This window comes from Acomys minous (genome assembly GCF_964271855.1).
Source record: "Acomys minous genome assembly, chromosome: 8".
NCBI classification, from domain to species: domain Eukaryota; kingdom Metazoa; phylum Chordata; class Mammalia; order Rodentia; family Muridae; genus Acomys; species Acomys minous.
In genome coordinates, this window is record NC_140489.1 from 106724912 (window position 1) to 106741020 (window position 16109).

General features: G+C 41.6%; 1 protein-coding gene across 2 annotated transcripts in view; it reads right to left on the reverse strand.

Annotated features, from left to right (window-relative positions):
* Positions 1 to 16109, reverse strand: part of MEMO1 (mediator of cell motility 1) — a 91772-nt gene that overhangs the window by 49426 nt on the left and 26237 nt on the right. For both annotated transcript variants that reach the window (XM_084793812.1, XM_084793813.1), the window contains one exon: positions 349 to 430. In XM_084793812.1, the coding sequence (XP_084649938.1) occupies positions 349 to 430 (82 nt within the window). The remainder of the gene's footprint in view (positions 1 to 348; positions 431 to 16109) is intronic.

Below are 16109 nucleotides of genomic sequence, written 5' to 3' on the forward strand. Positions count from 1 at the left end.
AACATTAATCCAAGTTCTTTGTGTGTACATGCTATATGTACATGTACATATATGCATGTGGAAGCCAGAGGTCAAGCGTCTACCTTAATCAATCCCCATGTACTTGTTCATTTTATTTTATGTATGCTCACAAAGGGCAGCAAAGGGCATTGGATCCCCTGGAACTAGAGTCAGATGCAGATGTGATCTGCCCAGCACAGGTGCTGAGAGCCACATTCAGATCCTCCGCAAGCGAAGTAAACAGTGCTGACATCAAACCATCTCTCAAGCCCAGCATTTGGTTTTTAACTTTTAGTCCAATATTCACTCATTTTTATCAATAATAAACATGTTAAAGCTGTTACTTACGGTGCAATAATGGCTCTAGCAGGTCTTTTCGTAGACTGTACTTGCGAAAGCCAGCCTTCTAGCTGGGCATTGAGCTGAGGTCCTATGGAGAGACAAGGAGACAAAGAGTCAGCAAAGCGATGTACTACAGATACCACACATTCAGCCGTATGTCAGGGCTGAATGAATCCTGACAAAATAAAATTTGGTCTTATACATTTACATCTTAGAAGTGTCTTCATACAGATCAACAAGTTACATTTGGGGTGACATTTAAGCAAAATATAACAAGAAGCAGAATACTCAAGTAAACAAGAAAGGTATAATTAAGTAAACTATTTTTTGAGTTTACTTGGTCATTGAAATGGCATCACGTAGTTAAGAACTCCCACACTCAGGGATCCATGCCCATCTACTCCACCACTTTCCTCCACTATTGAATTAATAATTAAGAACTCCATTATGTCCATAAGTTCAGCTTACACCAACTCACTCTCTTCACCTCCTATCTCTCTAGTTTACTAGTCTAAGAATCTCCTGACATCAACAGAGCAAGACTTCTTCAATATCCTTCATCCTCTTTGCTCACCTAAGTGCAAACCCATCACAATCATTGCCTTTTATATGGACTCACTGTTCTTTTTCTTTTCTCTCACTGCATCAGTCAAAACACAGTTTAAAGTCAACTTTCCACTTAACACAGTATCTCTATCTGAACAACTGAATGAAGCTAAAGAGAAAAGTGCATGCCACACAAGTGTGAAGGCCTGAGCAGGAATTCCCCAGGACCCATGTCAGAACTTGTCTGTGCTCCCACGCTGCACTGCAAGCTGGTAGTAGAGACAGCACAATACCTGGAAGTTCACAGGCCAGCTAGAGCGGGGTTCCCAATGGCAAACAGCAAAAGGAACACCTTGTCTCAAACAAGGCACAAGGTGAGGGCTCACTCAAGGTTTGGTCTGACCTATACTCTCTCTCTCTCTCTCTCTCTCTCTCTCTCTCTCTCTCTCTCTTCCCTCCCTCTCTCTCTCTGTCTCTGTAGCATAATCATACCCACATAATAAATAAATACTAATACTGCTGTGTGGCTACACTTAAACCTTTAAACTATAACCAGAAAGTTCAGCCTTTCTTAAAATTTCAGATCCCTACCCATGTTGAGAAATCTCATAACATTAGTGAATTTGGTGTCTCATTTTAACCCAAAATTGAAACAGACTTTCCTGCTTCACTGTAACGTCACCCCTCCCCCATTCTTTATTCATTCCCTTCGGGAAACAGTTATAATTCTCATTTATGCAGACAGTAATCAGCTGGAAACAGCCAATCTTCTGTTTGCCCAGGACTTCACACAAACTATCTTTTATGTGCCTCTATGGGAAACCATGTTTTGCCATATTCAGCTTGTCCTTCTGGCTATACCTAGCTTGAACTAATGAGAACTTTACTCACGTGACTCCTCTAAACCCTCAGAGCATAAACCGGCTGATGTTCTAGATGAAGTTGGGTACTGCATAAGACTCCAGCCCGCCTCATGTATCAGCTCCACTCTCCGGGTCCCACCACCTTTAGAGTGCTGGCAGAGACTGGTTATACACAGGATGTTGTAGATATTACTTATGCAAAGTTTGTTTTAAAATGAAGACTTTGGGAGTGGAGAGATGGGTCAGCAGTTCAGAGAACTGGCTGCTCTTTCTTGGGCCTAGGCTTGCTTCCTACTACCCATACAGAAGCTAAAGACTGTAACACTAGTCCCAAAGGATCCAACACTCTTCCAGTTTCCATGGTGCTGAACTCAAATGGTACACAGGAACACATGAAGGCAAAAACAGCCATACACACAAAAAGTAAATTTTTAAAAAAGACTGATTTTAGGCAAAATAAATTATAGTACATAATACTAGACAATGCTCAGGTGGTAAAGAATAAGAAGAATCTTTGGGATGGAAAGAGGAATTGAGAATGAACCATAGATTTGAGAGTCCTTTCAGGTAGGTGGTAAGTTCAAGAGAATGGTAGAAGAGTGGATAGACAAATGATGGCAGCAAAGATGTTAAAATAGATCAAGAAGCTGCACACTAGCATGTGTCTGCAATCCTAGCAGCAAGAAGGCTAAAGCAGAAAAAATATGGATTCAAGCCAGCGTAGAGACACTGCTTCAGAAAGGAGCAGAAAGGAAAGAAGTAGGATGAGGAGGAAGGAGGGAAAGAGATGGAGAAGTCCTGAGTGGAACAAAGTCAGTCCAGAAACCCTCATTAAAAGCCTTACAAAATTAGCATATAAAAAAGAAAAAAACCAAGTGGGCTAAGAGGCAAGCTGGAAACCAACCTCGTACAGAAAGGACAACTCGAATTGCCCAATGGTACAGATGAGAGACACTCCAGTGTGTCCAAGGGTGACCTTGACGCACACCTTGAGTACAGTTAATATGCTAGAGAGATGTGCATTATATACAGAACCTCAGGTAACAGCATGCACAGGAAAGCCTGCACTATACTAATGAGCCAAAAAGCCCTGCATAAGCTAACATAAAAACACCAACTCTTTGTACATTGCACCCTTTGAGCTGCTGAACCCTATCCTTGGTTTGGCACACTCCCTCCCACATAGTAGTGTAATACATCTTGATTAACTGTCTCTGATTCAGCTACAAATGTGTGGCTGTGTTCAATTACTTGTTCAGGAACAAAAGGATGGGGAACTCCTCTAGAACTGTGTGGCTGGATTATCAGATGGCATAAAGAGCAGTAATTCAAGAGACAAATAAAAACACAGTACAAGGAGAGAAAAAACAGGAGATCTTCAAAAACATGAACAGTAGCCAGGTGTGCTGGAGAACACCTTTAATCCCAGCACTCAAGAGGCAGGGGCAGAGGGATCTCTTGAATTTGAGGCCAGCCAGGTCTACAAAGTAAGTTCCAGACAGCCAGGACTACAAAAAGAAGCCCCTTCTCAAAAAAACAAAACAAAAAAACAGGATCCAAAACTCTGTCATGAACATCATAGCCAGGAAAGAAAAATCTCTCATCAGTGGATTTTGTGGTTATGAAAAATCAGTTAACCAGGCAGTGTCTGCTTTTCTGGATTAAAAGCTCTGTGTGCAAGTATTTACAAATGAATTGACAGAAAATAAAAAGAAAGCAAACCACACCAACAAAGAACTGAATGGAGTTTTTCAGCCTATCTTAAGACTTCTAACTTGATGACTGCAACACTTCAGGTAGGATAGATTGACCTTAATACCTCACAGTAAAGAAAACTATCTATTAATATCATTGGGAAACCAACATTCAGAGACTTAGTGTTTCTTAAACTGTATCTATTGAGACAGCAAGTAACCTAAATCTAAAATTGCATTTTTTGTACCAACATGATTACCTTCAGTGTAGAGAAAAAGTTGTATTTTTGTGGTTACAACGTTAAATATAGGGCTAGAGAGATGGTTCAGGTGTTAAGCACACTGTTGCTCTTGCAGAGGATCCAAGTTTGGTGCCTAGAGCCCACATAGTGACTCACAGCCATCCTTAACTACAGTTCCAGAGGATCTGATGCCCTCTTAGGATTCTGCAGGCACCAAGCACACACTTGGTCCACATACATGCATATGTGCAGGCAAAAAATAAAAATGAATAAATATAATTTTTAAAAGCAATGTTAAATATAGAAAATAATTTTTACTTCTATCTAGTAGCAGCAAATATCTGAATAAAAAAGTTTTAACTTATATAAATGTTCTCAAATAACACAATTTTTAAAGAGAGAAAGAGAGAGATAGTGTGTGTGTGTGTGTGTGTGTGTGTGTGTGTGTGTGTGTGTGTGTGTAATACAGGGATGGGCATTATGTGCCACAAGGTTTGTGTGGAGGTTTAGAAGACACTTCTGTTGAGCTAGTCGTCTCCTTCTTTCTTTATGTGGGTTCCAAGGATTAGACTCAGGTAATCAAGCTTATGCAAAAGTGTCTTTACTTGCTAAGCCAGCTCACCAAAATATGAAATAAAAATGTTTAAATAAATTTTAAATATAATCATTCATCGCTATACTTGGGGGCAGGAAATCACTTAATAAAATACACTGTCCACTTCTATTCAAAATTCTTTGAAGAAAAACGCAAATATCTCAAGTAAGGTAAGCACATCTATGACATCTATAGTTACCACTATTTTTAACAGTGAAAACCTAAATTTTATTTGTTTATTATATATACAGTGCTCTGCCTACCTGTACACCTACAGGCCAGAAGAGGGAACCAGATCTCATTATAGATGATTGTGAATCACCATGTGGTTTCTGGGAATCGAACTCAGGACCTCTGGAAGAGCACCCAGTGCTCTTAACCACTGAGCCATCTCTCCAGCCCGAAAATCTATGAATTCTATTATCTTAAGATCAAACCAGATTGTCTACCCTCAACATTTCAGTTCATCTATTCATTTGTGAGCAAATGGGTCTATGTTTAGAGATGGGGAAAATGCATTTTTTAATGATAAGCTGTTTCTACATTAAGTATGTATTACAGGCTAACAATCCTATAGTTAGCGCTACAGAACTCAAGCCAGTATATCCTGCTAAGGAGATATAATTAAAAACAGCATTTGGTTTTGGTAGAACAGTTTCATCTATGGACATCAAAGCAACTTTTAAGCATATTAATCATAGCCTTTCTAACCTACTATTTACCATTAACAGTATTCAAGCACTAACATGATTCTACTATTCCAAAATTACACACAAAGTATAAATTTAAATTGTAAAACTCCATATATAATTAAGTAATATTCTGTATGATGTTTACCTAGCTTTCTCTGAGTACTATGCAGTTAGTAAACACCACTAAAAAACTGTTAAAATCACTACCAGCGGGGCTGGAGATGACTCAATTGTTGAGAACTTGTTTGCTCTTGCCAACACCCATACACGTAAAATAAACTTAAAAAAAAAAATCAACCAGTATTAATAATAAAGTCTTATGCCAAGCACAGTGGCCCATGCTGGTAATCCCAACACTCAGGAGGCAGAGGCAGATGGATCTCTGTGAGTTCAAGGTCAGTCTGGTCTACAAACAAGTTCCAGGACAGCCAGGGCTATACAGAGAAACCCTATCTTGGACCCACTCCTTCTCTCCCCCCACACCCCATCCCAAGCCCCTCCCCCACCCCCACGCCCTGCTAAAAAAAGTTGTTTGTTCCATTTTCTCCTTTTGGTTGGTTTGGGAGTTTTTTGCTTTTTGTCTGTTTGTTCCCCTGGCTGCCCTGGCACTCGCTCTGTAGGCCAGGATGGCCTCCTCGCCTGCCTCTACCACCTGAGTGCTGGGGTTAAAGGCATGCGCCATCACCGCCCAGCCCTACCTTCACGCTGTAAAGACAACACTTTTAGATGTTCATTTCCTGCAAATAAACAAGGACAGTAAGCATGGACAACTGGACTTCTTAATTAATAGCTGCTGTACCCTCCCTTGCAACTCTGTCTTGGGAAAAAAGGACTATCCGTCTAACGGCCAGCTGGACTACTCTTTTGCTAGCACCAGCCATCCTGAACATTCCATGGACACCTTGAGACAACTAAGCAAAGACTGCAGCTGATTGTCCTGGCTCCTAGACGCACAGCCCCAGCCAGAACTGTGTGAAACAGTTTGCACCAAAATTTTCCTTTCACAATCCTGAATAAAATGTAGATGACCTTGAAATCATTTCCACTTTGGCCAGAGGGAAGCACTTCCCCATCACAGAGGGAAGCACTTCCCCATCACAGAGGGAAGCACTTCCCCATCACAGAGGGACTGTGTGAGGTGAGCTGTGGCTGGTCCATCTCAACGATGAGGATGAGTAGGTACTAAAAGATAATGCTAAAAACCAGCTTAAACAAGTAGCTGTGATGACCCAAAACAAATGGCTAAGACGAGCCCAAGCTCCCACTCTGGGCTATGTAAAGCTAGTCAGGACGCTGAGTCAACTAGCTGGGAGACAATCTCTTGTGCTGCTTCCCCTGAAATTACAGCATTAGGCTCCATAAAGTGCTTTCCTAACTGGTATTTTCCTGCCTGTTTGCAGTAGTATGGCTGAACTAGCCCCAAAGAGGGAGGTGGGAGAGGGGAAGCAGCAGCAGGGAGCTAAGGGCACAAGCAGGAATGGCTGCGGTGCTGACAACGGAAAGCCTGACAGATGAAGAGGCTAAAAGCAGCTGAAGACGCAACTGCAGTCCTGTACAGTGGCAGTCCTGGCAGTGAGCTCTTGGCTCCAGTGTCCCAGCTTCTGAGTATCTCACGCCAAACAGCCCAGCTCACCACCAGGACCGAGTTCATAAGCAAACAGCACAGCTCGCACCAGAGTCGGGGTGGGAGGCTCACCATAGCACACGGTTGCCTGAAACTCAAGAAGCAACTGAACGAACAGTTCAAATGGACAGGAAAGAAAAGAAGCAGGAGAGAGACGGAAGTGACAAGAGAAAGTGAAGCCTAAGAAAGGAAAGGTGTCTGGAACTAAAGAACACACATTTCAGGTGACCAGATTTCCAGAGGTGTAAGTCCCCATAGCCCAGGCTGAAGGGCTAAGTCCTACACAGGGCCTGTAACAGTTGCGGGGCTAAGGATTCCAATACCCAGAGTCTACATGAAAGCTTGAACCCTAAAGGGTACCTCTTGCTGATGCTTCCACGTGCTTACTGCCACACCTTCCAGATGTCAAACAGCAATACAAACAAAAGCTTCTTAGAGACCAGCGTTTGAAGAGTTTCCCTTTGCCTACATATAACTTCTATTTGGACAGAGCAAAACATTCCTCAGCCAGCTCCGGTGACTATCTCCTTATGAGAATGGAAGACTGGTGGTGCAGATAATGTCCTTGCTCAGCAAACACAAGATCGTGGCTTCAATCCTCCAACACCACAAAATTCAACAATTAAATAACAATCGTAACTAAGTAGTCAGGTGCGTGTGATGGCTCAAACTTGTAACATCAGTATTTGAGAGCTGACATAGGCAGAGGGCCCCAAACTCAAGGCCAACCCGAGGTATCAGCAAGACTACAAAACTACAGAAGTGGGGGAGTAAATCTTCTCAACATAAAGGGCTGGCGTGTTGGTTGAGAGTGCTTGTTCTTACAGAGCACTAGCGCTGGATTCTCAGCACCCAGGTTAGATGGTTCACAACCACCAAAAATTGGAGCTACAGAAGATCCAATGAGCTCTTCTGGCTGACACAAGCACCAGCATTCACATGCATATGCCCTCACACAGACACATAATTTAAACTAAATATTATCTTAAATCTATTCAATTTAAACTTCAACAACTGTCATCCAGAAAATTTCAGAAAAGAACCAATTTTTAAATTCTACTAATAAGTAGGCTAAACAAATAAGATGAACAAGGTATCAACTACAAAAACAAGCATAGTATTTTTTTCCCAATTAATTTAGATAGATAGATCTGACATTCAAGAGTGTTGAAAGGGGGGCTGGAGAGATGGCACGGTGGTTAAGAGCACTGCCTGTTCTTCCAAAGGACCTGGGTTCGGTTCCCAGCACCCACATGGCAGCTCACAACTGTCTGTAATTCCAGTTCCAAGGGATCTGACACCTTTGTCAGCACGATTAATTGTGTAAGGCCTTTCTCCCTTTTCAGCTACAAAACTTCATTTTTTAGTAATCATGCCAAGATATCCAGCTTACAGGCAAAGGAATACACACATCCCTGTGCAACCCTAGTGACCTCACATTTTACCTTCTTAGATTCTAATTTCACTTATAGCATCTCCAGAGCCACCTTTTAAACATTTTTTTCTTTTTTTTTTTCTTTTTTTTTTTTTTTTTTTTTTTTTTTCAGAAGCATGATCCTTTATTCGTTATTGACTGGAGTGTAAATTATTACAACCATTATGGAAAAGAATAGTGGTTACTCCAAAACCTGAAAGCTCTATCATTCCTGTGCATATCCCTAAACGAACTGAAGTTAGAAAATGGACATCACATCAAACTGTCCTCTAAATATGTGTCCTATAGCAATAGACTAATGTAACTCTCAAATCTTATTAGAAGAGCTTCGCTTTGCAGTAAGTTGTGATCAATACAAAAGCATACAACTAGCCAAATTACAGAGAATAAATGTCTATAGAATGCCCCATCAGAACTGGGACATCTATATCATAGCCCACCCACCAAGGCTCAGGGATCATTGCAGAAGAGGCAGCAGAAAGACTGGATGATCATGTCCCTTGTGTCCTCCCAATCCTCCTTTCCTTCCATTTTCCCCTTACTCCCCTCCCTTATGACTGTGACTGAGGGCTACCAAGAAGAGACTTGATACACTATGACCAACTTACTTTCTTATAAAATATTTTACTTTTTATTTATTCTTTGAGAGTCTTACACATTTACAATATATGTTGATCACTTCGGTCACAGCCACCCGATAACTCCTCTAAATGGTGTCTCCAGTCCAGACATCTTCACCACTACCCCACACCCCTGCCACTAGATTCAATCAATGCTGCTGTATGGACAGAAGTGTAGGACCACCCACTGGAGCATGGGCAATCTACCCTAGAATGCTTTGTTGAAGAAAAGTGACTCTTCCTCTCCAAAGGGTATCAACTGCCGATAGCTCCTCTGTTAAAGGTATGCCTTTGTGAGCCCTTTTCCCATCTACATTTTGAGTGGCTTGATATTATACAAGTCTTGTGTGGGCAACCATAGCTGCTATGAGTTTTTTTTCTTTTTAAGGAAAAGGAGGCCAGTGAGATGGCTCAGTAGGAAAAGGTGCATCTCACCAAGCCTAACAAGCTGAGTCTAATCCTCAGGATTAAAGAGAGAACCAACTCCTACAAGATGTCCTCTGATCTCCAAATACACGCCATGGCATGCATGTACCCACACATATACACACAAATAAATAAATGTGCTGGGATTACAGGATGTGCCACCACACCCAGCTCCAGATTCAACTCTTCTCCCTTCCCTATCCACTCTGTGACTCTGTGTGGGTGGGTGGGTAGGGTGTGAATGTATGTGTGTTTTTTAAATATTTATTTATCTATTTATTACATACACAGTGTTCTGCCTCCATATACATCTGTACATCAGAAGAGGACACCAGATCTCATTATAGATGGCTGTGAGCCACCATGTGGTTGCTGGGAATTGAACTCAGGACTCCTGAAAGAACAGACAGTGTTCTTAACCGCTGAGCCATCTCTCCAGCCCGGTGAATGTGTGTTTTGCCTGCATGTACGTATGTGGACTGTGTGCTTGCCATGCCTACCGAAGAGGATGTCTAGTGCCTGGAAAGCGGAGTTAACAGTTGTGAGCCATCATGCAGGTACTGGCACCAAACCTCAGCCCTCTGCAGGAACCTCAGGTGCTGTTAACTACTGAGCCATCTTTCCAGCCCAACATTCTGTCTTTCTTTTGGATGCTGGCCAGACCCTAGTATGCTTTCCCCCCTTGTACTGTGAGTGTCCTTTCTCTTTAAGCTCCTCTTCCTCAGTGTGTGGTGACCTCCATGAGTGCAGGTCAAACACTACATAACCTTTTCTCCATTATCTTCTTCCAGACAGCTGCTGAGAGTTCTAGCTTACCTCTCGGGTGTTTCTCTTTTAAACTCTTTATAAAAAACTGTCCCTAGGCGGGTGTGATGGCGCACACAGTTGATCCCAGCACCTGGGAGGCAGAGGCAGGCAGATCACTGTAAGTTTGAGGCCAGTGTGGTGTACAAAGCTAGTGCAGGACAGTCAAGGCTACACAGAGAAACTCTGTCTCCAAAGACCAAACACTGTCCTTAAGCTTCCATTTGGAACTATTTGAAGTTATTCAATTAATAAGATTAATAATCCAAGGATAGGATCCTGATTTTCTTGGCATCATCTAGCACCCCAGACAGGATCCTAGGTCGGGATGCTCTTCTTTCACTAGGTTTTTTTCTTCTGTCACTTTGAATGGTAATCCACGCCTTTAATCCCAGCACTCAGGAGGCAGAGGCAAGTCGATCTCTGTGAGTTCGAGGCCAGCCTGAAAAGTGAGTCCAAGACAGCCAAGGCTAAACAGGGAAATCTTGTCTTGAGAGGGAAAATTCCTGCCTTTTAATTCAACCAGTGGAGAAATTAACCCGATCCCACACCTCTAGACAATATCAATATGAAATTGTAAGTATGAAAACTGTGTGCATATATTACCTTTTCTAGGTAATCCCATGTCACTGTGACTAGGAGAGCTGTCTAGGGTGACCTAATTGGATTTTTGCCACATCCTAATCTTATTTATCTTATAGGTCAAAATGCCTGTAGGTTAGTTTTCTTTCAGGTAGGCTTGTCACAACTGCTTAGACTAAAATGAATGACAGCCTGACTGCTAGACCACCTCTAACTTCATTATAATTCCATCTGCATGGTAAAATACACAGCCACCCACTGTAATGACAGCTGACAATTGGCAGGGCAACCACTGGGCGAGGGGGAGGACAAAAGAACAGAAAGGAGTTGGCACCTGCACCCTGGAAATTTTCCAATGTCAAGGGGGAAAAAATGAATATTTCTGTTTAACAACTTATCACCCGTCTTCATTTTTCACTCAGCATTTATGTCCTCTCAACCTCTAAGGGCAGAAAAACTGATCTGCAAATTCATCACCCACTCCATGGTCAAGAACAAAAATCTACTTGCTTATGCAATTGATGGCCAGTTATGTTACTGACCCCACAGTTTTGAGAGGAATAAAAGGACTCATTTTGAAGGCAAAATTGGTAACACATGCTTCCTTCAAGCTGTATTAGAAACTAAGAAATGCCAACATGGCAGCTAGCAGGGTGTACACACAGAGCATGAGGAACTGGCTTAAAGGGAGAGAATACATAACATTACCACTTAAGACAAACTAATGATTTTCATGAGAAAAAAAAACATGAAGCAATCATGCTAGGATAAAGCTTTGAAAATTGATTTCATAGTTTTATCATAAAAAGATACAAAGGGCCGGGCGTGGTGGCGCACGCCTTTAATCCCAGCACTCAGGAGGCAGAGGCAGGCGGATCGCTGTGAGTTCGAGGCCAGCCTGGTCTACAAAGTGAGTCCAGGATGGCCAAGGCTACACAGAGAAACCCTGTCTCAAAAAAAAAAAAAAACAAATTAAAAATAAATAAATAAAATAAATAAATAAAAAGATACAAAGGAATATTTACTGATTTTCCAAATAATGTGATACTTTGCTTAAGTAGTAAAAATCACAGTTTGAACAGGACGGTGGTGGAGCATGCAGCTTTAATCTCAGCACGTGGGAGGCAGAGGCAGGTGGGTCTCTATGAGTTCTTGGATAGCCAGGGATACAAAGAGAAACCCTGTCTCAGAACACACACACAACTCTCAAGAAAAAAGTTGTCAAAAAAATATTAGTTTGGGCCAGGTATGGTGGCACATGCCTATAATCCCAGCACTTGGGAGGCAGAGGCAGGTGGATCTTTGTGAGGTCGAGACCAGCCTGGTCTACAAAACAAGTCCAGGACTGCCAAGGCTACACAGAGAAACCCTATATCAAAAAACAAAACAAAACGTCAGGCTGAAGAGGTAGATCAACATTTAATAGTCTTCCAGATAGCCCAGGGACCTAGGATAAAACTAAATTCTACTGGTGTTTTGGTTTTTTGTTTGTTTGTTTGTTTGTTTTAAAGGAGTGATAAAATGACTCCTAATTACCAGTACTCAGGGAGGCAGAGGCAGGTCTCTGAATTTGTGCTAGTCTGGTCTACAGAGTGAGTTCCAGAACAGCCAGGGCTACACAGAGAAACCCAGGTTGGGGGGGCGGGGGGCAGAGAGACACCACACAAAAATTATTAGTCATGCCAAAAAACTCAGAGCCAACTTAAAAGTTCCAACTGCTTAAAGATGATACAAATCATCGTATGTTCAATGTGTAAGTTCACAAAACAATAAAAAAAAAATGTTCTCAGCCAGACATGGTAGCACAAATTTTTAATACCAGGGCTTACAATTGGGAGGTGGAGGCAGAGGCAAGAGTTCAAGGCTAGCATGGTTTACATAGCAACTTACAGAAGAGCCGGGGGCTACATAATGAGACCCTGTCAGAAAGACAGAATTATAAGACTCTCAGGATGTTTTCTGATGAAATTAACATTTAAATTGCTCTCTCTAACGTGAGAGGCCCAAGAAGGTCAAAATAAAATAAGGTTGATCCTCTTCAAAGTAAGAGAAATCTTACAGAGATAGATTCAGAGAATTTTAAGACCTACATAGCAAGGCAAGCAATTTAAGTAACAAGATATCATTCAGAAAAATCTTCACCAGCTCTACTTTTTTCACATCTATTTATTTATAAGGAAACGCTTATGCCACAGCATGCAAACAAATTATAACAAAAAAAGTAAAAACAAACAAAAAAAGCTGAGCACATGCCTGTAATCCCAGCACTCAGGGAGGCAGAAGCAGGCATATCTCTGTGAGTTTCAGGCCAGTATGATCTACAAAGTGAGTTCAGGCTAGCCAAGTCTACACAGAGAAATTCTGGGGGAGGGGGTATATATATCAAACGAGTTGATGATTTTACCATCTTATTTACATGTTTAGTTATTTATACTATGATTTTAGATTAATGTTGCAGATAATTTAATTTCCTTTAAAACTGCCTTTCCTTTGTATCAGAAAAGTTACTAGATTCAGTTAACCATTTATTAAGACTATATTAATACACAAAAAACGTTCTGGCAATATTTAAACTGCAAGTTGCACATGTTAGACTCACTGTTAATAAGTGAATTAAACAGGGTACCAAGCTATATAGAGAGAATAATCTCATGTTTATGCAAAGGCACAGAAAAAAGTTTAAAATAGGTAACTTGTTTTAGCTTCATGTTTATCTATATTCTGTAAATCTTTTATAACATGAATTACTTTTTATATTTTTAATTTTTAATATTAATAAATGTATAGGCAGTTGCAAAGAAGTTAAGAAGGTCCCACATGCCCTTTCCCAGTTTCTCCAGTGGCAACATCTTACATAAATACAGTACAACATCAACACAGGAAACTGATGTTAGTCCACTGACTGTAGGAACACGCACTATCTATGCACATGTAACTCCACTCAGTAAGACAGCACTCTTCTACCACAGGACGCCTAGATTATGCCCCTCTGAGTTACACCTGTTTCAGTCACCCCCTTAGTCACTATCACCTGCCTGACAACCAAGGCTGTTCTCAGTCAGTATAGTTTTGCCGTCTGGAGAATATTCCTAAGTGAATTCACACAGAATGAGAACTTTTAGGATTGCCCTTTATTACTCGGCATATTAGGAGTGTTTTGCTTTATTTATTATTTATTGTTGTTACGTCTTGAGACAAGGTTTCTCTGTGTCACCCTGACTTTCCTGGATCTGTAAGCAGGCTAGCCTCAAAGCAGAGATCAACCTGCCTCTGCCTCCTGGGATTAAAGGCATGTGCCACCACTACCCAGCTAAAAACTGTACTTTTCTAGTCAGCCCCTGGCACTCTTGGTAGTGACAGCAGCTGCCTCTTCAGTGCTGTACTGAACGGTCTTTGAACAGCATCCTTTTGCTGCAGCAGCAAATGTCCTGAACTTCTAAGTAACTCGACAGTCCCTAATGACTTAAATTTGCTTCCAAAGGCAGGAGTGGTGGCCCATGCCTTTGATCCAAAGGCAGAGGCAGGTGGATCTCTGTGAGTTCGAGGCCAGCCTGGTCTACAAAGAGAGTTCCAGGACAGCTAGAGCTGTTACACAAATAAACTCTTGTTTTGAAAAGGAAAAAAAAAAAAACTGCTTCCAAGTACAAACCAAAACATTTGCCAATGCATGGTGTCTATTTTCATCTAACATCTCAAAAGCCTAAAAACATGAAGCATCTATAGAGACAGAGTATGTCTTTTGATATTACTGGGCCAAATATTAAACCAACTGAATCTGATGTTTATAATGCTGCCTGCCAAACAAAAACAAAAAAATGCTCATAGTAACACACACAGGTCCTGACATAATAAAATTTCTAAGGATTCTCTGCTCTAGTACTACATTTTTATTTTCCCTTAAATAATAAAAGGAGTATCATTTAAAAATTACAAATATGGCCAGACAGTGATGGCACACACCTTTAATCCCAGCACTCGGGAGGCAGAGGCAGGTGGATCACTTTGAGTTCGAGGCCAACCTGGTCTACAAAATGAGTGCAGGACAGCCAAGGCTACACAGAGAAACCCTGTCTCAGCCACCCCCCAAAAGAAAAGAAAACTGCACACATGGATGGACATGACGCCACTCACTTTTAATCCTTATACTTAGGAGGCAGAGGAAGGTGGATCTCTGTGAGTTGGAGATCACCCTGGTCTGGTAGAGCATTCCAGGATAGCCAGAGCTATAAAGTAAAACCTTTTCTCAAACAAATAAAAAAATTTTAATTTTAATTTTTAAAAAAAGCATTACATAGCTTTGGGTGTAGAAGCACATGTATAATTGAAGTCAAACGATTTTTCAACTATTCTTACTGTAGCTAATTTCAATTACTTCAACAAGCATTTTTCCTGAAATTAGTGCTTCATGACTGAACACTGGGGGAAAGATAATGTAGCAAAAGAAAGAACAATTATCAGTTCAACACTTTTAGGGCAAGGGAAGGAAATGAATGGCTCAGCAAGTTAAAGGTTCCTGTCACCAAACTGATGACCTGTTCATTTCCCCAGGACCTACAATTTGGAAGGAGGAAACCAACTCCCTCAAGTTGATCTGACCATCATATGTGAGCGCTGTCTCTCTGTGTCTCTGTCTGTCTGTCTGTCTGTCTGTGTCTCTCTCTCTCTCTCTCTCTCTCTCTCTCTCTCTCTCTCTCTCTCTCTCTGTCTCTCTCTCTCTCAAATGTAAATTTTAAAATGGAAAAATTTTAAGGCTGAGTGTAATAACACATTGACACATGCCTTTAATCCCAGAGGCAGGTGAATCATTTTGAGTTTGATGCCAGCCTGGTCTACATATTGAGTTCCAAGCAAACCAGCACTACATAATATAACCTACCTCAAAAAATAAGTAAAACTGTAAATGGGAAAAAAAAATTAAATACAGGATATATGGAAATGGCTTAGTGGGTAAAATACTGACTGTGCAAGTGCAAGGACCAGAGTCTAGATCCCCAGAAAGGATGAAAGTAAGGCAGCTGCGGAGGCCCACCTGTAATCCCAGAACAGATGAAAGCAAGGCAGCTGCGGAGGCCCACCTGTAATCCCAGAACAGATGAAAGCAAGGCAGCTGCGGAGGCCCACCTGTAATCTCAGAACAGATGAAAGCAAGGCAGCTGCGGAGGCCCACCTGTAATCCCAGAACAGATGAAAGCAAGGCAGCTGTGGATGCCCACCTTTAATCCCAGAACAGATGAAAGCAAGGCAGCTGCGGAGGCCCACCTGTAATCCCAGAACAGATGAAAGCAAGGCAGCTGCGGAGGCCCACCTGTAATCCCAGAACACAGGAGGGAAAGAAGAATCACCAGAGCAGACTGGCTAAGCAGAAGAGCAGAAACAGCAAGCTCCCGGTTCACTGAGAGCATCTGCCTCAATACATAAGGAAAAGTACAACCGAAGAAAAACTCAACAATCCCCATATGCATGTGTACATAAATTTATACACACACATACACAACCAAAATAGACTTAAACTGGAAAGGCACTAATGAAAAGCACTAGCAAGCTGAATAGGTGTCACAAATGCCTATGACACACCAGTGCTGTTTCCAGTTATACAAGTGTAAGTCATCAAGACAAGCAAGTCTCTGTTCCCATGCAGGTAAAT